Source organism: Melanaphis sacchari, unplaced genomic scaffold (genome assembly GCF_002803265.2).
Source record: "Melanaphis sacchari strain LSU unplaced genomic scaffold, SCAv2.0 Contig2_pilon_pilon, whole genome shotgun sequence".
Lineage (NCBI taxonomy): Eukaryota > Metazoa > Arthropoda > Insecta > Hemiptera > Aphididae > Melanaphis > Melanaphis sacchari.
In genome coordinates this window covers 5,419,055-5,440,907 of record NW_020271173.1, presented here as the reverse complement: position 1 = coordinate 5,440,907, position 21,853 = coordinate 5,419,055, and the positions used below count along the sequence as shown (strand labels likewise).

Here is a 21,853-nt window from a genome sequence, read left to right as displayed (position 1 = left end):
AAAATAAGATAAAATTAATACCAAAAAAAAAATTTTGATTTTTATAGACGAAATATATCAAAAATATTAAAATAATTAATTTAGTTTTAATTAAATTTTATTGTATTGTACTTATTGAAATGATAAAATAAAATTCTTGTTAATTACCTCTAAGCCAGTTGAGTCGTATAGGTTCTGTAAATCTGGTCCCACGTTTTCCAAAATACATCTTCTCTCTTCCAAAAAATCTAAAAAAACAATTATTTTAAATAAATGAATTAATAATTTAGTTCTTAAGTTTTCTAAATAGAAACTATTATAAAATATAAATTTAAATTGAAGTAAAAATAAATTTCAAATTTTAGATATTTTACCATTGAAATAAGTATTTTTTAAATTACTTTATTAACAAGTGTTCCTAGTTGAATATGAAATTATTTTAATTTTTTGAACGATTTTCACAATTCATGGTTTTAAAAATTTGATAATTAAAAAATATTTTAACCTAAAAAACTAATGAATTTAAATTTAAACTTTTGAAAACATTGTTTTATACATTAAATAGTAATTGAACACTGAGAAATATAATATAAACTAAAATTCTTCTTATTTTTTAATAAGGTAGTTTGATATTTAAATAATCTTAAAAAATATAACTTGTTTAAACAGAGTCAGTGAATTTAGTATGAAGTTTATATGTATACATGTAATACTATATTTATTATTAAATATAAGTAGTTATAGCTTACTATACTAGTGTATAAAAAACAATTGAATATAATAATTATTTATTACATCGTTTAACAATTATTTATTAGTAAATCATAAATGCATTGAAATGCTAAATATTGTAATGCACAATATTTAATTTACGTTTAAATTCAAGTATTAAAACCTTAATATTATTTTATTTATTTATTTATTTTTTTTTATTTTTATTAGCTTTTAGTATCTAGACTATTTCAGCTCAACAACTTAATATTATTTATAGCATTTAAATCATTGAAAGTACAATATTTACCACTACAATCGTTTCAAAGTATATATTTGTACAGTTAAATAATTTTGCTTTAGTTTTAAATTAATTAATATTTATAATTTTGTTCAATAATTCAATGTGATTATTGTGTATAATACATAATAAATAGAAGTTTTTTAAATTTTGTAATTATAATAAAGATATGGTTTTGTCTAATCAGAGGTTAATAAGCCAAAGTACCTATTTGTGATTACTATAATATTCATATAATCATAGCTTTTTATATCTTTAAAACTTACGAGTATTACTATGAATTTTCATTTTTTAAACATTCAGATTAATTAAGTAATACATTTAAAACTTTCAAATAAATAACTAAACATTTAAAAAAATGTAGTGATCTGTTTGTGGTTTTATCAAAATACACTTATTCAATGGAATACGAAATCTATGTGTTTAGAAATATGGTCTTCAAGGTTCTTAATAGTTGAAAAATCAGTATTTGTGTATGCAAATACTGAAAGAATAATAAACTATCCTGTAAAAAGTGCACTAGTATTTGAAATTGGTGGGGTGTTCCGTGTATAACAGTTACCAATAGAACAATATTAAAATATTCAGTTTAAGAGTTCCAGTATGATAACAATATCACCAAATATCGCCACCGTTGAACATTATGAACTGGTGTTCACGTCTTGTACAAACTCGATCGAGTTACAACACTGTGGTTACAGACCTTGTTATAACTTGTACATTCTAACTAATGCAACTATGATGGATTAAGTGGTATTCGTGTTTATATTTAACCTAAACGTTATGAAGTTTGTGCTAACTTGAAAGTCTTCATATCCAAAACGATTATAATTCTCTGTTATATTGTTTAAAAAAAAATAATCAAGTATATCTAGGTAATTATTAAATTATTTAATGAACTTTCATGAGGTAAGAAATACTTGGAATTATAAAATACCATATAACAATTTATTATTATTATTATAAAAGTGGAAATTAAAAATGATGAAATCGAGTAAATTATAGTAAAATATAATAACTAAAATGTAAAATGTGTTATATGATAACTTATCATCATAAAAATATGAAATAACAAATTTTGATTTTTTTTTTTTTTATATATATATATTCCAAATTAAAAGCAACTGAATACATTTACTTTACTTATACTACCCACTTTAAAGTTTAAATATATGATTTTTTTTTTTTTTAATATATTAATGTATTTTAGATTCTGAGCTGAGCGATAAATGTATTAGTCTTACAATGATGTGTGAGTATTTTTATTTTTTTTTTTTTTGTTAATTTTCGTATATTGAGCAGTAAAAATACTTCGATTTTAAAATTTGGAGACAGTTTTTGGTAGAAATTTGGATTTTATTAATACTTGAAGGAACAAGGGAGTCGAACGTAAAAAAATGTCTCGTGTTTTTTTTTAAATAACTAGGAAAAAAAAATACCTATAGTATTATTTTGATTAAACATGGCCTTTATTTTTAAGGATAATTTACAAATAGTTTATGTTAAGTATTATTTGTTATTTATTTTTATTTATTAATAGCACGATAGGCTTGTTAAACTTATTTTTACCAAGAACATCGCATATATTCAAATATTATTAATTACTATAATAATATATTACACATTACTGTTATTAATACTTCATACCATAAATCAGTGTGAATATATTTGAGATATAACATTATTAGTTTTGGTCTATCTAAATATTTTTACATTAAACGTCAAATTACATATTAAATGTATTAGTGAAATATTTCAAGTATAATATACGTTTTAGTACATAATTATTAAAATTGTTATTTTTTGTTTAAATATAAATATTGTCAAAATTAAACTTAAAATGTCTGAATAAAAACTTTAAATGTTATGTGTGTATATATCATGTAATACGTTTTAGTTTGTCAAAATTTTCAAAATAATTTTAAAAGATTTTCGGAGTTAAGTCACACATACTAACCATACATTATTATAAATTTAATAATAAACATATATTTAGAAAAAAAACCATTCAAAATTAAATTGATATTTTTCCTTGCAAAAATATTAAATTTTAAGAGTTAAATTTATCGATAACTATGCTTACATATAAGATGTTTTTTCTATTGGATTATCGAATATTTATTAAACATTTCATTTAATTTTTACTTGAAATTCTCTAATTACAATAATAGTAGTTGTAATTTTAATGATAATAATAATAATAATTAATAGAAGAAAAAGAATTTATGCAAATGACCCATAGTTTTAACTTGATAAACATTATCTGGTAAGGTTTTCCAGCCACCAAGGCACTACTACTGCAATATTATAATTTACTCTAAAATAATAAAAATAAAAATATCAATAAAAATGGTAGCAATACTATTGAATATAGGTATCACCGCTTTAGTTATGTTTATAAAACTATAAATGTACCTTTATCATAATTCGTAATATATGTACATAATATTATGTTCGTTGACAAGTCAGCTTATATTTCTAAATATATGGTAATAGGTGTTTTAATTATATATTATATTATACATAGATATATTGGAAATTTAATTACAACACGCATTTCAATTGAGTTGTCAAATGTTTATTATGTAATGGACGCATCAACGACACGGAATATCCTACACAAGCACCAAAAAACGAGAGAGAATTAATTATATTATCGTGTTTGCAACACCTATAATAGATCTGAATCGTATATTGTAGTTGACCTCGACGAAGACTAGAACTATTATTAATATTGATAACATAATACACTAATGGATGATTGGTAACAAATTCTTTCATAAAATATGAAAAATAATTAGTTTTTAACGATTTGTAAAATAGTTACTGGAGTCACGCAAGCCCAGACCATATTATTTGCCTAGCACTTTAAAGGTTACCGTACAAATAACAAAACTTCATGTACATAAACATTTTTCACAAAAATGGAAATTTAAGAGGGAGGGTATTTATGAGTTACACGTGGTATCTATATAATAACACATTATGACCTATTAATTATAGTAGCTAGTTCTCACTAAGAATATTATGCGCTATTCAACATTAATTAATAATGTATGTCATTATGTATCAATTATATACACCCTATTATAATGAAATAGAGATAGAAATACTATATGTATTTAATAATATTTTTCATAACGATAATTTTTTATTTTAAATTATATTCATTATTAGAACCTACCAGTGGTATACTATTTTTATGATTAGTTTATATTATCTTAAAATAATTACAATTAGTTTTTATATTAGAGTAGTTTTTTCGTAATGTCTAAGTATAATTATTAATTATTTAAAAATTGTTTTATAGTATTAAACATGAAATTTTTGAATGAAGAATAAGTAGATAAAGTATATTATAAGTATTGCATTTTTTTAAGCAAATATCATCTTAAAATATTAAAGTAAATGGTCAACGAGGGTTGAATTTAATTTTTCAGCTATATCTCTGATAGTATTTTATATGACACAGAAGAAAAATAATTTAAAAAAAAAAGATTACATTAAATTACACATATATTTACTTCATCAGATATATTTTTCATAGGCCAAAAAACTTGTAAACACACAAAAGAACAATATTTGTTGAATCATTATTTGAGTTAAAATTAAACATTGAAATAATTTACGATACAGATACTGTTGTTTTGTGTCGTCAAAGGATTCGCTGGATTATAATAACGGAATGATTTCTAAGCGATGTACCATTTCTACCCATAAATTAATTTGACGTCTGATTCCCATTAATAACTTTTGATTTTAAGATATAATGATGTTTCGAAATATTCCTATAGGCCATAATTAGATTAAATTATACAAGATAAAATGTATAAGTACCAATTCAAATATATAGTCGGGTCTTAAATAAATCAAAATCAAAAAAAAAAAAATCGAGCCTATCCATTATTTTGATTAATTCCGATTATATTATACAGTATTATATTCACCGGAATCGAAACTTAATTTATAAATTCTCTTACACACAATATATTTTTAAAATATTCCATAAGTTATAGTACCGTAATATAGTGTGTTTAAATTACAGAAGTATTTGTTATTAAAATGATCCAATATTTTATTTTGGTATATTTAAAAACTTTTTATATTTTTCTTTTAAAGTTTTTGGATGCTTGGCGTTCTATATTTTTTTATGTATTCAAAACTGCTACTTACCAGCTTTTTGTATATATTATTAAAAATAAAATATTAAACTCAGATTTTGTATTTTAATTTATAATTTATAACACAGAGTGCATACCTTTACATTTCCTCTTGTTTCTTTTATATCCAATATTAAACAAATAATTTACCAGCTATAAAATAAATGTCAAGCTTAAAGAAAAACAGCGGAGCTAAACAAATACGAATAAAGTATATTTACCCAGAACATTACTCTGTTAATTCAATTAACTTAAAACATTTATATATTATAATTATAAGTTATATATTTCTGACAATTATTTTGATAAAATAGACAGTATAACGACCTACGGAGGTAAAAATAATGATTATTTTACTTTATAGTTGTGGAATTCAAAAATAAAAAAGTAATTTACCATATCTTTGTATATATAAAAGTTTTAGTGTCTACTATATTGAAATACTTTATTCTTTCCACTAAGAATTTAAAAAAGTACACATAAGAAAATTAAAAAAAATATTATAAAATAATAAGTTAATTTAAAATGAAATTTATCTATAGGTTGGATGAACATTGTTTTTTTTTTAGTAATAACATTTTTTCACCCCTTGATAATTGAACATAAAATCAACTTTTGTTTATTTAATTCTTATAAGTTGTAATGTAATACTATACAAATATTCATAATTTAAACATTAATTTATTATGCAATAGCATAAATTGTTATAACTATTAAATTTAATAATAAATATTATAAAAGAAAAAAAAATATAATTATTCTTGACTTAAGAATAAATAAAAAACAAATATTGTTTATAAGCCGTTAATAATTAATGATTTTAATTGTTTGATTACATTTTATAAAACGCAAGTATTTATTATACAGAAAATATTCCATAGAATTATATTTATTTAATTAATATTGTATAAACCTTTAAAGATGAAATTAAATTAATTAATATATTTACACTTGTAAATTATAAACTACCAGACAATAACAATATTGTATATTATTATATTGACTTAATTGTATAAGTAGGATTTTTGGTTGATAAAAACTCCATGAAATAACCACAGTCGTTTAAACTATTATAGGGCTCGTAACATTTATTATACCAATTTGGATTTAAATTTATATTTACAATTTCATAAACTGTTTATTCCTCGATTTACACTATGCAGTAATTTGTTTGTTTCCTTAGTTTTGTCTATTCTATTTTATTTTTCGTTAATTGTGATATGTTTTATCATGACTAGCATATATTATATTGTTATACGGTTAATAATAAAACGATTTATAGTTGAAATTTTAAAATAAAATATTAATACACAACCCTTTTTAATAAGATATGAGCATGTAAACATGTTTTCATTAATATAAACTATTTGATTGGTTATAATAATATTTTATGATCTATATTTTTTTTATTTTTTTTTTTATTTTATATACTATGGATAAAAAATTTAACATATGTCCGTGATATTTTTAATGTTATGAGCATTTTAATGTCTAGCACAATATAATATTCCATAAAAGTTTATGGCTTTTTTTTTTACAAATATGTTTATTTATCAATTATAATTATGTTTAACTGTATTAATTATTTGGAATCATTATGATAAAAAATGAATTATTATAACAAGATTAATTCAAACACAATGTTTTTAATTCGAATTTCACGCTCATATAATATTTAATCAAACAATTTTGGAACCTCAAATCATGCATTTTTTAGTTATATAGATATCTAAAAATTGATTTTTTTCTTTATTCTTTTTCAAATTGTAGGTGAATAATAATTTGTAAAAAATCAACAGTTAAAAATTTCAACTTATCTACTTATCTATGAAAAGTTTTCAGCACAGGACACATTTAGTTACTTTTGGTTTAACTGTTATTCACATTTATTTATGGAATTATGCTAAAAAAACATAATGTGTTGATACTTATTGCAAACCTCATATTTACGATATAACATTTATAAAGAAATATTCTAAATTCTTATTGATAATGAAGTTTTACATTGTGCTTTTGAGAGTTTATTCAATACCAAGTTGTTCATTGCTTTATTTTCAATTTTTTTTTCACGCACCATTACCAATAGTTCGGCACCAAGACACAATAATGCACTGAGGCATGGTTAACGATATATAAACTACTTTTTGCATTAGTATTCCACCAGATGAAAATTATTTTATCATTGACGAGCTGCTTATTATATATTTCTATGCTTATGCAATAATAATTTTTTTATGAACATATTTTTCAGGGTAAAATCTCTGTAGAAAACTTATGTAAATAATGAATATTAATAATTGTGATTCTCTGCTGTACGTCCGTTGGTTGGAAAGATCCTGGTATGTCGACATAAAATAAAATTTATGAGAACGCTTTAGTATTCTAGTAATAAGTTCAAGAAACTTATAAAACTTAAAGTGTTTTTAAAAATAAATATGACGTGTTTTCATATTATTTTCAGAACAGTATATAATGTATACAAATAACAAACTTATAATTAATATTTATATTAAATTTTTTCTTCGCCTTATCAATTTTTTGTTTTTTTTTTTTTGGAAATAAAAAATATTATGTGCATAATATAACTGACGAATATTATTTCAAAATAAACACAATTTATTTAAGTAAGATAAAAATTGGGTGAGACTAAAAGATTTTATCGAACTGGAATTAATGTTAATTAACTTTTAACTATGAATTAAAAATAAAAAAGTAGAAAAAACGAGTAACGGTTGATTAAAACTATGTTAATGTGTTTTATATATATATATATATATATATATATATAAAGCTTCAGAATATTCTACAATGAACTAAAATGAATTAAAAATTATCTATAAGATTATTTACAGATACTCTCTTGTATAAAAATTCAGACCCTGAAAAATTAATCCTGAGATAACACTTTTACATAATACACTTTAAAATTTTAAAAAAGTACCTACTTTAAAAGTGTTAATGATTAAAATAAAATATAACAAATAATTATTGATTATAACTTATTAGAATAACAAATCAAATGTACTTGCGTTATAATTTATTTTTATGTTTAATGTTATAATATTGTACTGTTTTATTTTTTATTACTTACCTATTGATTGTATTTATATAAATAATACTCGATGTGACTATTCATTTAATAAATATTTTATTTTTAATGATTTTTAAAATTAAAAAAAAAATGTGTATAAATATATACATACATTTAGGTTATAAATGAGTTCGTTGTAATATTTTGTTTAATATATTTTTTTAGGTATCAATTACAGTCAGAATAGTTTCGATACAAAGATAACCAAATAGCTGGTAAGGATTGTAAAATTTATTAATTTTGTAATGACCTTTTAAGTTGTTTTTTTTTTTTTAGTATGAGTGAGACCATTTTTTTATACGGTGTCATGGTGTTAATACAAAGAAAAAAAGAAAATTTAAATGTCAGGTTTCTTTAAATATGAAAGAAATTATTTATCCAGTATTGCAATAAAAATGTACCATTAAAATATCAACATGTTCATGTTAATATTATATTTCAGTTATTTTTTTTTCTTTGAATTTAATATTTAGTGTTAACAACCAATTGTTTAAGGTTATATGACCTATATAAAATATAATCATTATTCAATTGTTAATATATGTATTTTATAAGAGAAAACATTTTGTATAGAACTACTTTAATTTGTTATCTCTAAAAAATAAAAAAACAATAATATAGTAAAACCAATAGATTTATTGTGTCTAGTATAGAATCTAAAAATTGTATACCATAATCTTATATCTTATTATACTGATAAGTGAATACGGAAGTTAAAGAAAGTTACAATTATCTTCAAACAACTAGGTTTAATGATATAGTTTGAATAGAGTTTTATTTTTTTTTTATTTATTTAACAGATAAATTAAAATTATTTTTATTCTATACATTTCAAACTTTTTAACTTTTTCATTGTATTTTTTATATTTATAAAAACAAAAACAATATTTAGCATAAAATGTATTTTCAGTGTGGACCTTATTCCAATCAACTAAAATTAATTAGTTATTTAAAATTAATGATTTCGTGGTGAAGTTTAAACTTTAATAACCATAGTTTATATTGAAGTTATTTTTTATTTAAAAAATGACCAAATTTTTGTTGTTACAAAATAATTTGAATATGTAATAATTCTTATGTACAGTTCTCAAATCATTTATAAAAACATTAAAATATTGCTTTTACTGTATATTTTATTTTTATATTGCATTTTATATTTACACAGGTATAACTTAAATAATATCTGTTATGAGTTGAAATATAATTTCACAAATAATAATATTATTATTACAAATACCATTAGCTAAAATTTATTTTGAAAACAAATTTAATTTTTTTATGACTCTTTCTAATTATTTGTGTACATCTTATAACCGTATGGCATAAAATAACATTTTTAACTTTTAAAGTAGGTATTTATGATAATTATGGTAATGAATAAAAAAATAAATTAAACTCCTTTATGGGTACATTTTATATTATATTATTTGAACTTAAATTTATCTATTAACTTATAGGTATTGAATTTAAGAACACTTTTACAGTATAATGCTCTTCTAAAGATGTAATAGAAAATCTATTGGACAGTAATGAAAAAATGAATGAATACTGCAAATCACAACAGAAGTAATCCTTTTTCAATACTTGTTTTTCCATTTTCAAAGGATTTATGTAGTTAACAGTTTTGACATCAAACTGATTAAATTGGTATTGAATGAATAATTGACCATCGTTTTTTGTGATGGATAAACCTCTTGGAAAAATAACTTTACAGGCTATATAGACTATATAGAATGTGTGTGAACATTTAAATTAATGGTAAATTAATTTGTAATCTGATGATTATTTATTAGTGTAATTATTGTTAGAATCGATGACAATTTTTTAATCAAATTTTCCTTAGTTTTGTTTAATGACATTTTTATTTATACAATTATTATAGTTCAACAATATACATATAAAATAAAATATATTAATAAATAATTACTGTTCATAAACATGTTTAAAATGAAGATAAGTAATTTGAAATTTAAACCAGGTTATGATTTCACTGCAGCATATATTATAGTATATTGAAAATATTAATGTAAATATATTCAGAATTAAGCTTAGAAGATAATATTTATTTAAATTTAAATTTGATTTAGGTACTTATCGCCTTTTGAAAATTTATGGCTAGATAGAAATGAAAATAAATTATTACATACCTACATAGTTATATTTTATCTAAATGTATTTGTGTTTTTAGTTAACTTTTTTATCAGGAACAGGTAAGGATAACATGATTTTACAGTTTACTTTAAAATTTATATGCAATTTATTACAAAGTACATTTTTTTCCCCGAAAAAAGGAATGAAGAAAGTGGACTTAGTTATATATGTAGATTAAAGTGTAAATATTGAATAGTATAAACAAATGTACCTTGTATGATGCAAAATAGGTATAATACAATATATTATGTTAAATATTTAAAGTTTCTTTATTCTTGCTAAAAAAGTTTTAAGTTAATTTTTTTTTACTTTAATTATTTTTTTTAATCATTTTTATAATGTTTTAAATATTAAAAAATGTTAAAAATTAAAACACAATGTGTTTTGTACTATCGATAAATATTGCCATCGCAAAATATTCACTTGACTAGAATAAAAGATTAATTTTAAAATACATGTACGTCCCAAAGGATGCCTAACTGTATATTTGTTAATAGATTAATTATACATACTGCGTAAACTAAAAATAATAACTGACATATATTTATAAAAAATTAATGTACTGACTTTATATCACATTAATCAAATAAATCAAATACCATAATATGTACTTTATCCAATAATAATTATATAATATATTTCATAGAATCAAATATTATAAAACAAAATATTAGTTTTAATAAAAATTCACAATAAGATAAATGTTGTTAATTTATAAGTATTAGTTAAATAGTAGGAGTATTTAACGGGAACCGGAAGAGCAAAAAAAAAAAAAACAACCTGAAAACGAGTGATATTTAGTTAGTGTACCCAACATATATAACGTGGAGAACGCATAGTTTTTTTTAGATCATTTTTCGAGCTTAAAGCACGATTTAAAAAAAAAAAAAAAATGTTTGAATTTTTTACACTGGTCGACAGTGATAAACGATTTTCTTCACAAGTCTTGTGGAAATAAAAATAAAACAAAACAACAGTGGAACGAATTCAATGTAACAATAAATTACCTTACAAGTAAAGTAACCACGAACAACCAGAACAACTCGCTGAAACCTCTTTTATACCAAACACGAGGTGTGTTATCCTTTTAAATTCAACAAAACCTCGAGTATATTCTTTACGTAGTGTAGGCATTGTATTTGAAAGTTTTTAAAACATTTTAGACATGGGAACTCCTCGTTCATTAAAAGTTCACGTCATGTGAATTAATTACAACATTCCAAAGGTGTAATATTATATTATTGTTATCATTCCTGATCGACAGTTGTTGTAATAATACACCTATTCATGTCAAATTAATAATTCACCTAAAAATAATAATAATAATAAAATAAATGTAATAACTTAACGTTTACTGACTTCTAACCGATGGATATCTCTTTAACTGCGGTCGATATCTATTATAACTTAACGTTCGAAATTAAATTTTATTCCCAAGTATTAAAAATTTTCATTAAAAAGTTATGATTCTGAATTTAAAATATAAAATACAAATTATATATTCAAACACTTATTTATAAAAACGATAATTATAAATATACATATATATATATATTATTTTTTTTAATGTTTTATTTTATTAAAAAATAATTTTAATTTTGAAAAGCGTAATAGTTTTTAAAACAATGTGTACGAGTATTATATAGATAATTAAAGAATTTAATGTTTTATATAACAACTAATTAACATTATACAATACATCTAAAAATAAATATTTTTAAATTTAGTATTTACAACTCAGGTATTGAACTTTTATGATATTTTCAAATTTTAGTTTCAGTTTAGAAGTTGTTAAATTTTCAAAAAAATAAAAATATTCATTAGAAATAAAAATGTCGGTTTTCAACTTTTAACTTTTTCAATATAATTTATATAATAACTGATAAAAAAATAACTAATCAAAACGAACAATGCTATTTTTGTGGAAATATTCTTTTGTACCTTCTATCAAATATTGATTTTTAAAATGTTTAAATAAAAATACAGCAGAAATTTTGATTTTAATAATTTTAAGAGATTCCGGTTCCATAATTGCTAGGTGATATCCTGTTTTAACGTCTTTTGGAAAATATATATTACATTTTGAAAGCTGATAACTATATTTTTTTTTACTGAGTGCAATATTAAATTGATTACATTAATACAACTATTATCTAAGAGTTCTCTATCAGAGTATAAAATATTATATAATATTATATTTAAGATTCAAAATAATGTTTTTATAAAAACGAAAATTAATATCTGATGAAATAAAAGTTAAGTAACCGTATGCAAATGATAATATAATTATAAATAATTTGCTTTATTTCATAAAATGCATAGTTTTTATGCGACATTGAAAAAAACGTATTATATAAAGTACTGAGTATTCTATATTATATTTTAAGGTTTTTTTTTAGTAAACACCATTTCCTTATGACTCTGAATCTAAAAATAAAAAAAATAAATGTGTTACCAATACTGTTTTGAAATATAATATCATAAATATTATTTTCATGCTTTTATATTAAATATTAGATATTCATGAGTGACATGTGTATTTTAAAATAATATATTATATAATATACAGCACATGTTATATTTTATTATTTTAAATTTTGGATTAGATAAAGTTGAATTGGTGGAAAATAAAAATGAATGTCCGAAGATGGGTGTGTATACTCGCGTGACAGTTCGAATTTTTGAAAAATATATTTACAATTCAAAACTTTTTAAAATAATTGAAAGTTTTCGTCGATAAATTTTATAATATTAATATGTTTTATATGAATCGCTTAATTTTTTGACTTTTAACTGTGCTAAATTTAAATTATATATTTAATTGTGAATACGATGAATGCAACAACGAGACGGTTATTTTCAATAAAAATATTGATCTAATCGAAAAAAAAAATTCAAAACTCTTTTTTTTTCTGTAAAGTAGGCGGTATCATAATAGAACGATAGTCATTTTATCTATATTATTAGTATTTATGAAAAATAACATGCCTGCAAAACACACGTATCGCTCAACGGACGACGATTGCTGTAATAATTTTACTACTTAAAGTTTATAGATATAAATATAAAATAATTTATTATACAATAGCAGTGGTTAAGCTGTTGTCGATTTTTGCCTCCACCAGTACATTTCCAATTTGTGGTTTGTTATAAGTGTAAGTTTTCAGTTGTATTTTCAGAATCGTATTTTTAAATTATTTGTTATTATCATGATTTCTTTTTTTTCTTTTTTTTATTTGGGCACATTTGATATTTTTTTGCCCCGCTCATTTCATAAAATATAAATTATTATTACATGATTGTATCCATCCCGCCGCGATCTTCGTTGCAGAAAAAAAATATTTTCCTACGACAAGCGTGTTTATGGATGTATTTCGACAGGTTAACAATGTACAAATCCGTATTCTGTATTATAAATTAAACATATTGTTTTATAAACGCTTAGATACACCTAGATAACGTATGCATGTGCATATGTACAATATAAGATTACTTGGGTATATATAATATATATTTTTAATTTTGTTATTTTAATGCACACTAATGAAATCCAGTCGTGTATTTAACGATCGATGTATATTATTACTGCAGTGCACATATACATCTAATACATAATATAATAATAATTAAATTAATGATAATAATATACGTGGGAGTACACAATAAACAGTATTGCGCGTAGACATGTCGAATTTTTCCACTAAAATGATTTACTGTACGAAACGCGCGCGGCTGTGTTCGCAAACAATGTTATTGAATCGTAAAACACTATAATATACAGCGACGGGGCTACGTGTATCGATCTTCATTTTTGAATGACGTTATATTATACTTTATATATACACATATATATGTATATATATATATATATATATATATATATATATATATATATGTATATATATATACCACTGCAAAATTAAAAAGTGGTGTAAATTAATGTTGACTATAACTATAATATATCGACAACGGTTTGGTCAGAAAGAAGAGGGTGAAAGAGAGAGTAAAAGGGAAATGAGACTTTGAAAATAGAAAAAAACACAGAAGTAGGTTTTAGAGTTTCTTCTAAAATTTCAGAATAATAATAATAATATAACGTTGTATGCCACGATAGCAAAAAATATATGAAGTCATTTTTCGAATAATAAATTGCTTTACTGTCAAACGATAAAATAATAGTATATCGAATCGATTCTTAAAAATTTTATATTAATATTAATTATTATTGTCATAATGATGAATTTCGATAAAATATACTTATTATTAACCATAACAACTTTTTTATGTACAGCGATCACCATAATTGGTATACTTATATACAAAATATCGATAGACGTGACTAAATATTATTATACTATGTATATCATATGCTACACAATGAATGCGTATTTAATGTTTAAAATCTCTTTTTATACACATATTATACTCTCCTAAACACGTATGCTCATGCGAGGTTGATTCGGTTTGAAGTGCACAAACAAATTACGTGTATTTTGAATCAATCATCAGATTATGTTATATGGGTATGTTTTTACAATGCTACACCAATCTGCTGGGAATTTATCCAGTAGTTTACACAATAATATGCCAAAATAATTATACTAATGTAGCTAGAAACGCGTTAGAATAGCGGTTTTATGCAATAAAATAACAAAAAATTTGTGAAATGTTTGTGAAAGGCTAATCGACCATTTAACGTATTCGTGGGCAATGCTTCAAATTAGGTACTTCAAGTCATAATTGACACGAATGAATTTAGTTTATTTAATGCTCCATTGCTTGGAATAGAATACATATAAAAACCATTGTACATCCAATTTATAAACGAATCACATTTAAAAAATAATAATTATACATTTTTCAGCTTATAAATATTATTGTCTATAATTAAAGGTAAATTAAACTAGATTTTAATCAAATTGTTTTGACTAGCTGCTCTAACGTAACTTTTAAATTGAAAGAGCATTTTAAATTTAAATATCATGTATCTGATTTGAAAATGAATCATATTAAAATAATAATTATTCATTTTCCAGATTATAGGTATTTATAGTGACACAGTACATAATACATAACTTTAATATGTCTATTTTCACTAGGTAGTAGGTACTGTGTTAGAAATTTAGAATTAAATGGGTATTCTACTAAATACTACCTAAATATTAGAATTTTTCGAGTGAAAAGAAATATGCATACACATGTTAACTTAAATTCGTACGGTTTAATTTCTATCTGAGTTATTAGTATTACTGACATAAATGAAACAATGTTTGTGGATAAAAAAAAAAAAAAAAAAAACAAAAGAACGGGAAATAAACTCTAAAACAGTGTTACGGGATTACGCTGTTTTTACTTGCAAATATGACCATTCAAAATACAACCTTAATAATTTAGAATTATTATTAAAACTGTTATTCTAGTACCATATGTGAAAATGTCGTCGTATTTAATTTTATTTTTAAAAATATTATGATAATATTATTGCTATAAGTGAGGCATAGGTAGGTACATAAAGAATAATGGCAAGGCTTATAATTTGTTTCACGTTCCTATCTAATGAGTTTATAATTAATTAATTGCAGTGATCCAAGTTCCCACTTGTACTGATGTATTTGAATAACTTAACATTTTAGATGAATGGTAGATGAAATTAATTAATTTATTAAAATAAATAATATTACTATATATATTAGATACATCGTACATACAGATTAATTATTAGTAGGACATTATTTTACATCAATATGTTTATAACATTGATTTTTATAATAATAAATACTCGTAAGAATATAATTATTATCAAGTGTTGATCATCTAAGTACCTATACCTAATATTACAATACATGAAATTATATTTACACATAAATAAATATAAAGTAAGTTCAAGAGTTGAATATCATATGTGAATTAAAAATTAAATAAACTTAATAACTTTTTGAGAAAATAATATTGTTTGTATTAAAACGATTACACTGTTGTAGAATATTTATCTTAATTTTTATGATTATAAAATTACATTTTTTTAAAAAATGATATTACGAGATGAGGCTTGTTGTTGGATAACCTTCAATGATTTCAAGTTTAAAAAACTGATTATAAAGTATAAACACACATCGTTCTTAAGATGAAACAAACATCTTCAAAGAAGAAACTTTATTTTTATATATTCAGTAATTTAAAAATAAAACAGTGTGTCGTTTTGTTATTATAATTCAATAACTAACTTTTATATTTTAGTTAATAGATTTATAAGTTTGAACTATATTTATTGATAATTTATATTTTAAATTGTCAAGGCTTAAAATCTATAATTATTATATACAAAAGAAATAAATATTATAACTTTTTTAGCCGATGTCATTGATTCTCAAAATTAAAAAAATTTTTTTTTTTATATAAAAAATAAAATAAAAAACCAAAATTTCCTGTTAAAACAATAATTAAATTACATTTTTATAAGTATAATAGTTATATACTATATATGCTGCTTCTGAAATGTATCGTTAATTATATTTATTAAATAGTAATATGTTGTAATAAAAGTATCATATTGCTATTATTCTTACTATAAATTATGCGTCGATAATATGTATACCATTATATGACATTTTTCAAGTTTTAGTAAGTATGTCAAGTAAAGGGAAAAACGAGGAAAAAGTTCGTTAAATTTTTAGTTTCAATGGAAAAATAAAAACGTGACTAGGCAAATTCCGAGTTAATTTATTCATTCCTATACTAGCTGAATAGTTGTTTATTACGTATAATAACAATAAGACACGATTTTAGGTGAATCAATTTCACGTCTTCTGAAAAAAAATCACTTGTTCCCGAAAGTATTTAAGGATGAGTTCAATGATGACAGCTTTTACTTATAACTGTGGAGACACACCGAAATAACGGGGCTGTGTTTAATTAGCCGTAAAACGGGTTTTTATCTGGTGACCGGCTTGAAACCAGTGAAAGTAGAGCCTGGGGTAAATCCTTTGTTGTTTGCCTGAGTGTCACTATTGAACAATTTATAATAAAGCTTGGGACACCACCGTCAGCATTTTTATGTATATATATATATATTCGTATACATTTACACCAAAAAAAAAAAAAAAATGTGCTAGCTTAATACTTCGAAAAAATGTCCGGAATTTGCAAGAGAATAAGAAGAACAAGACAGATAAGCAAAGTATTGTTAAGGGAAAACCAACAGTGTTGAAATGTTAATGGATAACATTGACGAGCGGTGAACAACATTTTTTTGTCGTTAAATTATTTCATTGACAGATCAGATACATTTAGAAATATAAATTTATCTACCAGAGAAAAGTATTTATTTTTAATACGATATTTTCTAAGAATTTAAACTTTATTTAAAGCCGGTTTATACATTTGATAAGTTTATTAAATATATGATACATATTATTGTTGACTACTATATAATGCTTAGACGAGAGTATGTAAAATATGTAAACAAAGAAACAACAATTTAATAAGTTGGTTTAATACGTCGAGGATCAATTTAAACATAATATTATGTATTATAATCTTACACAATATAATATTCTAACGTTAGTTAGATAAGTATCTAATTAGTTTACGTATCATACTAATGTTCTAAATCATTTGGGTAACTTAAATTAAAAAAAATAATAATACACATTAGAGATTATTAATTATCTTTTCATGATTAAATGATAAATTCTAAAGTCATTCATTTAAAAATAAAATTCCAATACACTTATTTCATTTAATAATGATTACATTATTATTAATTATTAAGCATAACTACTACTTATCTTGGTTTTAAATTTTGATATCCTTATAAATGTCTAAATTTACAAGGGATTACAAGTTAGTTCATTTTTATTAAAAAAAAAAAAAAACTTTCGCAAAAATAAGATCTTTAAAAATATTATTTAAATCCTAATCTTAATATTTAACAACGGATATAAATTAATTACACTGTATAATAAAGATTATTATTTTTTACTTAAATTATACTTTCAATGGATTATTCTTATTCCAATTTTATGGAACTTAATCTTGTAATAATTTACATTAATTTGATATTCTTCTGTTAAACTTAAAATTACATCATACAAACATACGTTTAAATATTCTAATAATACTCTTGAGGCTTAATAAATATGAATTTTAGGTTTGTACAATAAATTATAACGTTAATAAATAGATAATTTGAAAGTTTATTTTTGTATTCAAAATTATTACAACTATCAAAATAATATTTATATTGATCAAATTAATTAAGTAAGACGTTTCAAAAAATAAATAATGTTTGTATATTATTCATAAGTAGGGCTAGGATTTTAATGACCAAAAAAACCGAAAAAAATGACTCAATAAGAAAAAATGACCTCATAAAATGCTCGAAAAAAATAATTATATTAATAAATTAATAAATAATAATTTATTTTTAAAGTATACAAATAAATTCATCTTCTGGTATAATGGCCAGTGTCATTTGTTGTAAAATTAATGTATTTTGAAATAAAATAATATTGTAAAACTAAAATTTAATTTTAAACTTAACTTAAATTTAATAAGAAATTGATGAAGATAACATGTAATCGAAAATTATTATCGGTTATTGCTTGGTTAGTCCAATAAGTATATTTTATATTAAGCAAACGATTGGTATTTGAAATGCTAAATATTTTTTAGAAAATATCATTACGATTTTATATTAATGTTGTATCTTTATATGTCTGTACAATAATTTATAACGACCACTTAAAAAATCTATTTAAAAATGTATAAAAATATTACCTAGATTTAAATAAAGTATAAAAAATGCCTTTAAAATTGAAAAAATTGACCTCAAATTAAAAAAAAAGTACAAAAATGCAAAAAATTTTTAAAAACTATATATTTTAACTCGTAGATAACTAAATCACATCTTGTGCTTGAAAAGCTATACCCTGTAAATCCTAAAAAAAAAAAAAAAAAAAAAAATGTAAAATCCTATATTATCTTAGCCTTATTCATATGTATACTATTTTGAATAATAATATTGTAGTAACAAAATAAAAACTTTAAAACCTTTAACACTAATCATAACAATCAAAAACTTAAATAAGTTTAAGCTATTTGATGGTAAATTATAAAAAGTATAATTTATTTTTGGTTTTTTACAGTATAATTTTATTACACTAAAAAAAGAAAATATTCTATAGTATCGAAAACTCGAATGTCATCAATATTGGTTTTTTACAATAACACAAAATTGGTCATAAAATTTTATAGGTAGTTTTTCTAATATTACTGTACGAATATAACGGAACTATAACCTTCCATTTACCTTAATTAATAGTTTCATAATTTATAAGTATATAACATGTCACTTAGAATATTATACTCTGTAACTTTTATAATCGGTACACCAACAGCAAGAACGTAAGAGAATATAAAAACAGTTTATAAAAATCTTATTACGATGTATTTTCTTAAGTGGGTATGTTTCTATTTATATAACGCGTACAAAGAGTTTCATTTGACAGCAAAAAGTCGTAAAATCATTATGTCCGATATTTTCTAATTTAAATTTGAACATAATTCAATACACAGAATAGTTATATAATCATGGAATTATTAACATTTATATCATTTTAAAGTATTATCAGTTGTTTTATTTATTTATTTATTTTTTAATTTCTCACCGAAACTATTATAATTACCATTAATATGCAAGCAATATTTTTAATTTGTAAATTTTTCAAAATATTGTAATAGATATACAATATTAAAATAGAAAATTGACTTAATGATTTTACTTTTATTTTTATTATTTAATAGCAGTTTATAAAGCTTTAAAGTATCGAACAACTATAGCGGACGGAACACATCTTATTGAACACTAGACTAATCCTTATTGCGGTGCTGTTTCGACCAAGATTAAATATCAACACGATAAGTCAACTGTATAATTTCATCGATAAAAAAAAAAAAAAAAAAATATAAGTCAGATGGTTTAAAACATAGAAGGAAATTTCAAAATTGACCATACGCCTATCATATTTTAATAAAATGTATATACATTTATGTACATATTATTATCTGGAATTTTCCGGAAAACGACTTCGAAAGACACGTTCGAAAACTTTTCGGATATCCATTTTTGTATACTATACATTATGGGCATATCATAATATAACGTTTGGCGTGGACACGACGCATAATATTATTAACCGTATTATGTTAAATCGCGTACATATTATTATACATGCATTATACATATTGAGGTATACTACGTGCCTCGGCGTCTATATAATCAATGTACCTCACCGGGAAAAGTGTGTGTGACTGATTGCTACGCAGATATATGGATGTAGTATATAATATAAACCACCCCGATGAACTTATGCAAAGCTCGTTACGTGCGTGTCCTCTGTATGTGGCCTCTGTCATGTACGATAGGAGCTCATGATGAGAAACAACGCGCGCACATCATGTGGAAAGCTGGGTTACCTTTTATACGTATCAGCGTGTGTATAATATGCATTTTGTATAAACATATATTGTTCTTAATATTATGTAACGTTTGAGATTCCGCAACAGTAGGCAGGAATAGTATGGCATACATTATATATTATATTATGTATACGTTTTACATATCGGGGTTATTTAGCATTTGAGATTTTGAATTCCGGATTCACGATATTATATTGACCAGGTTTTGACGACGGTGTTTTATTTATTTATTTTTTTTTTTTACCACTATAACGGTAATAATACAGGGAGTTGCGCTTGATGTGATCACGTCGATACATATTATTTTGGTAAATATTACGTTATTATAACTTTACAGGAGTCAAAACTTTGAAACATATTTATTTTTTTGAATTTGAAAAATCGCAATGTTTATAGTGTTATGATTGAAAATAATAATTATAAACTATCTTTAATTTGAGCATCGCGTAACATTTATTGTTTTTATAATCCTTAAGTCACGTCATTATTATATTATGTTATATGACTTTTTAATAGTAATGAGATTCGATTTCAATTATTATTTCATGGTATTAAAGTCATACGATTTTAGATTTATATATTTTGATTTCAACGAATGGTCGATTTCATTAATCCAGTGATTTAATCGTGTTTGTCTTCCGTATTGTATATTGATAATATTGATTATATTAGTTTCAAATAAAATTGAAATTGTTATTTGTATCTCTTTTAATGTTTTTATTCATTTATCCAGGATTTAAAAGCATTATTGTGACGGTCAAAATTAATCAAAATCCTAAGTCCAATGTATATTAAATTAAATTTTGGGAGTTGAAAGATTAAAACCAACAGAAATACCTCTACAAAAATTTTAGACTTTTTGAAAAAAATAACAAATCGCAATACTTATTATTTATTTTATTTTAAACAAAAAATATATCAATAGGCAATGTTAAAAATATTAAAGCAAACAGCAATTATAAGATGAAAAAAAAAAAAAAA

General features: G+C 22.3%; 1 protein-coding gene across 4 annotated transcripts in view; it reads right to left on the bottom strand.

Annotated features, from left to right (window-relative positions):
* Nucleotides 1–21,853, bottom strand: part of LOC112595790 (NACHT domain- and WD repeat-containing protein 1) — a 188,360-nt gene that overhangs the window by 80,109 nt on the left and 86,398 nt on the right. For all 4 annotated transcript variants that reach the window (XM_025341125.1, XM_025341126.1, XM_025341127.1 and 1 more), the window contains one exon: nucleotides 148–227. In XM_025341125.1, coding sequence (XP_025196910.1) covers nucleotides 148–227 — 80 coding nt within the window. The remainder of the gene's footprint in view (nucleotides 1–147; nucleotides 228–21,853) is intronic.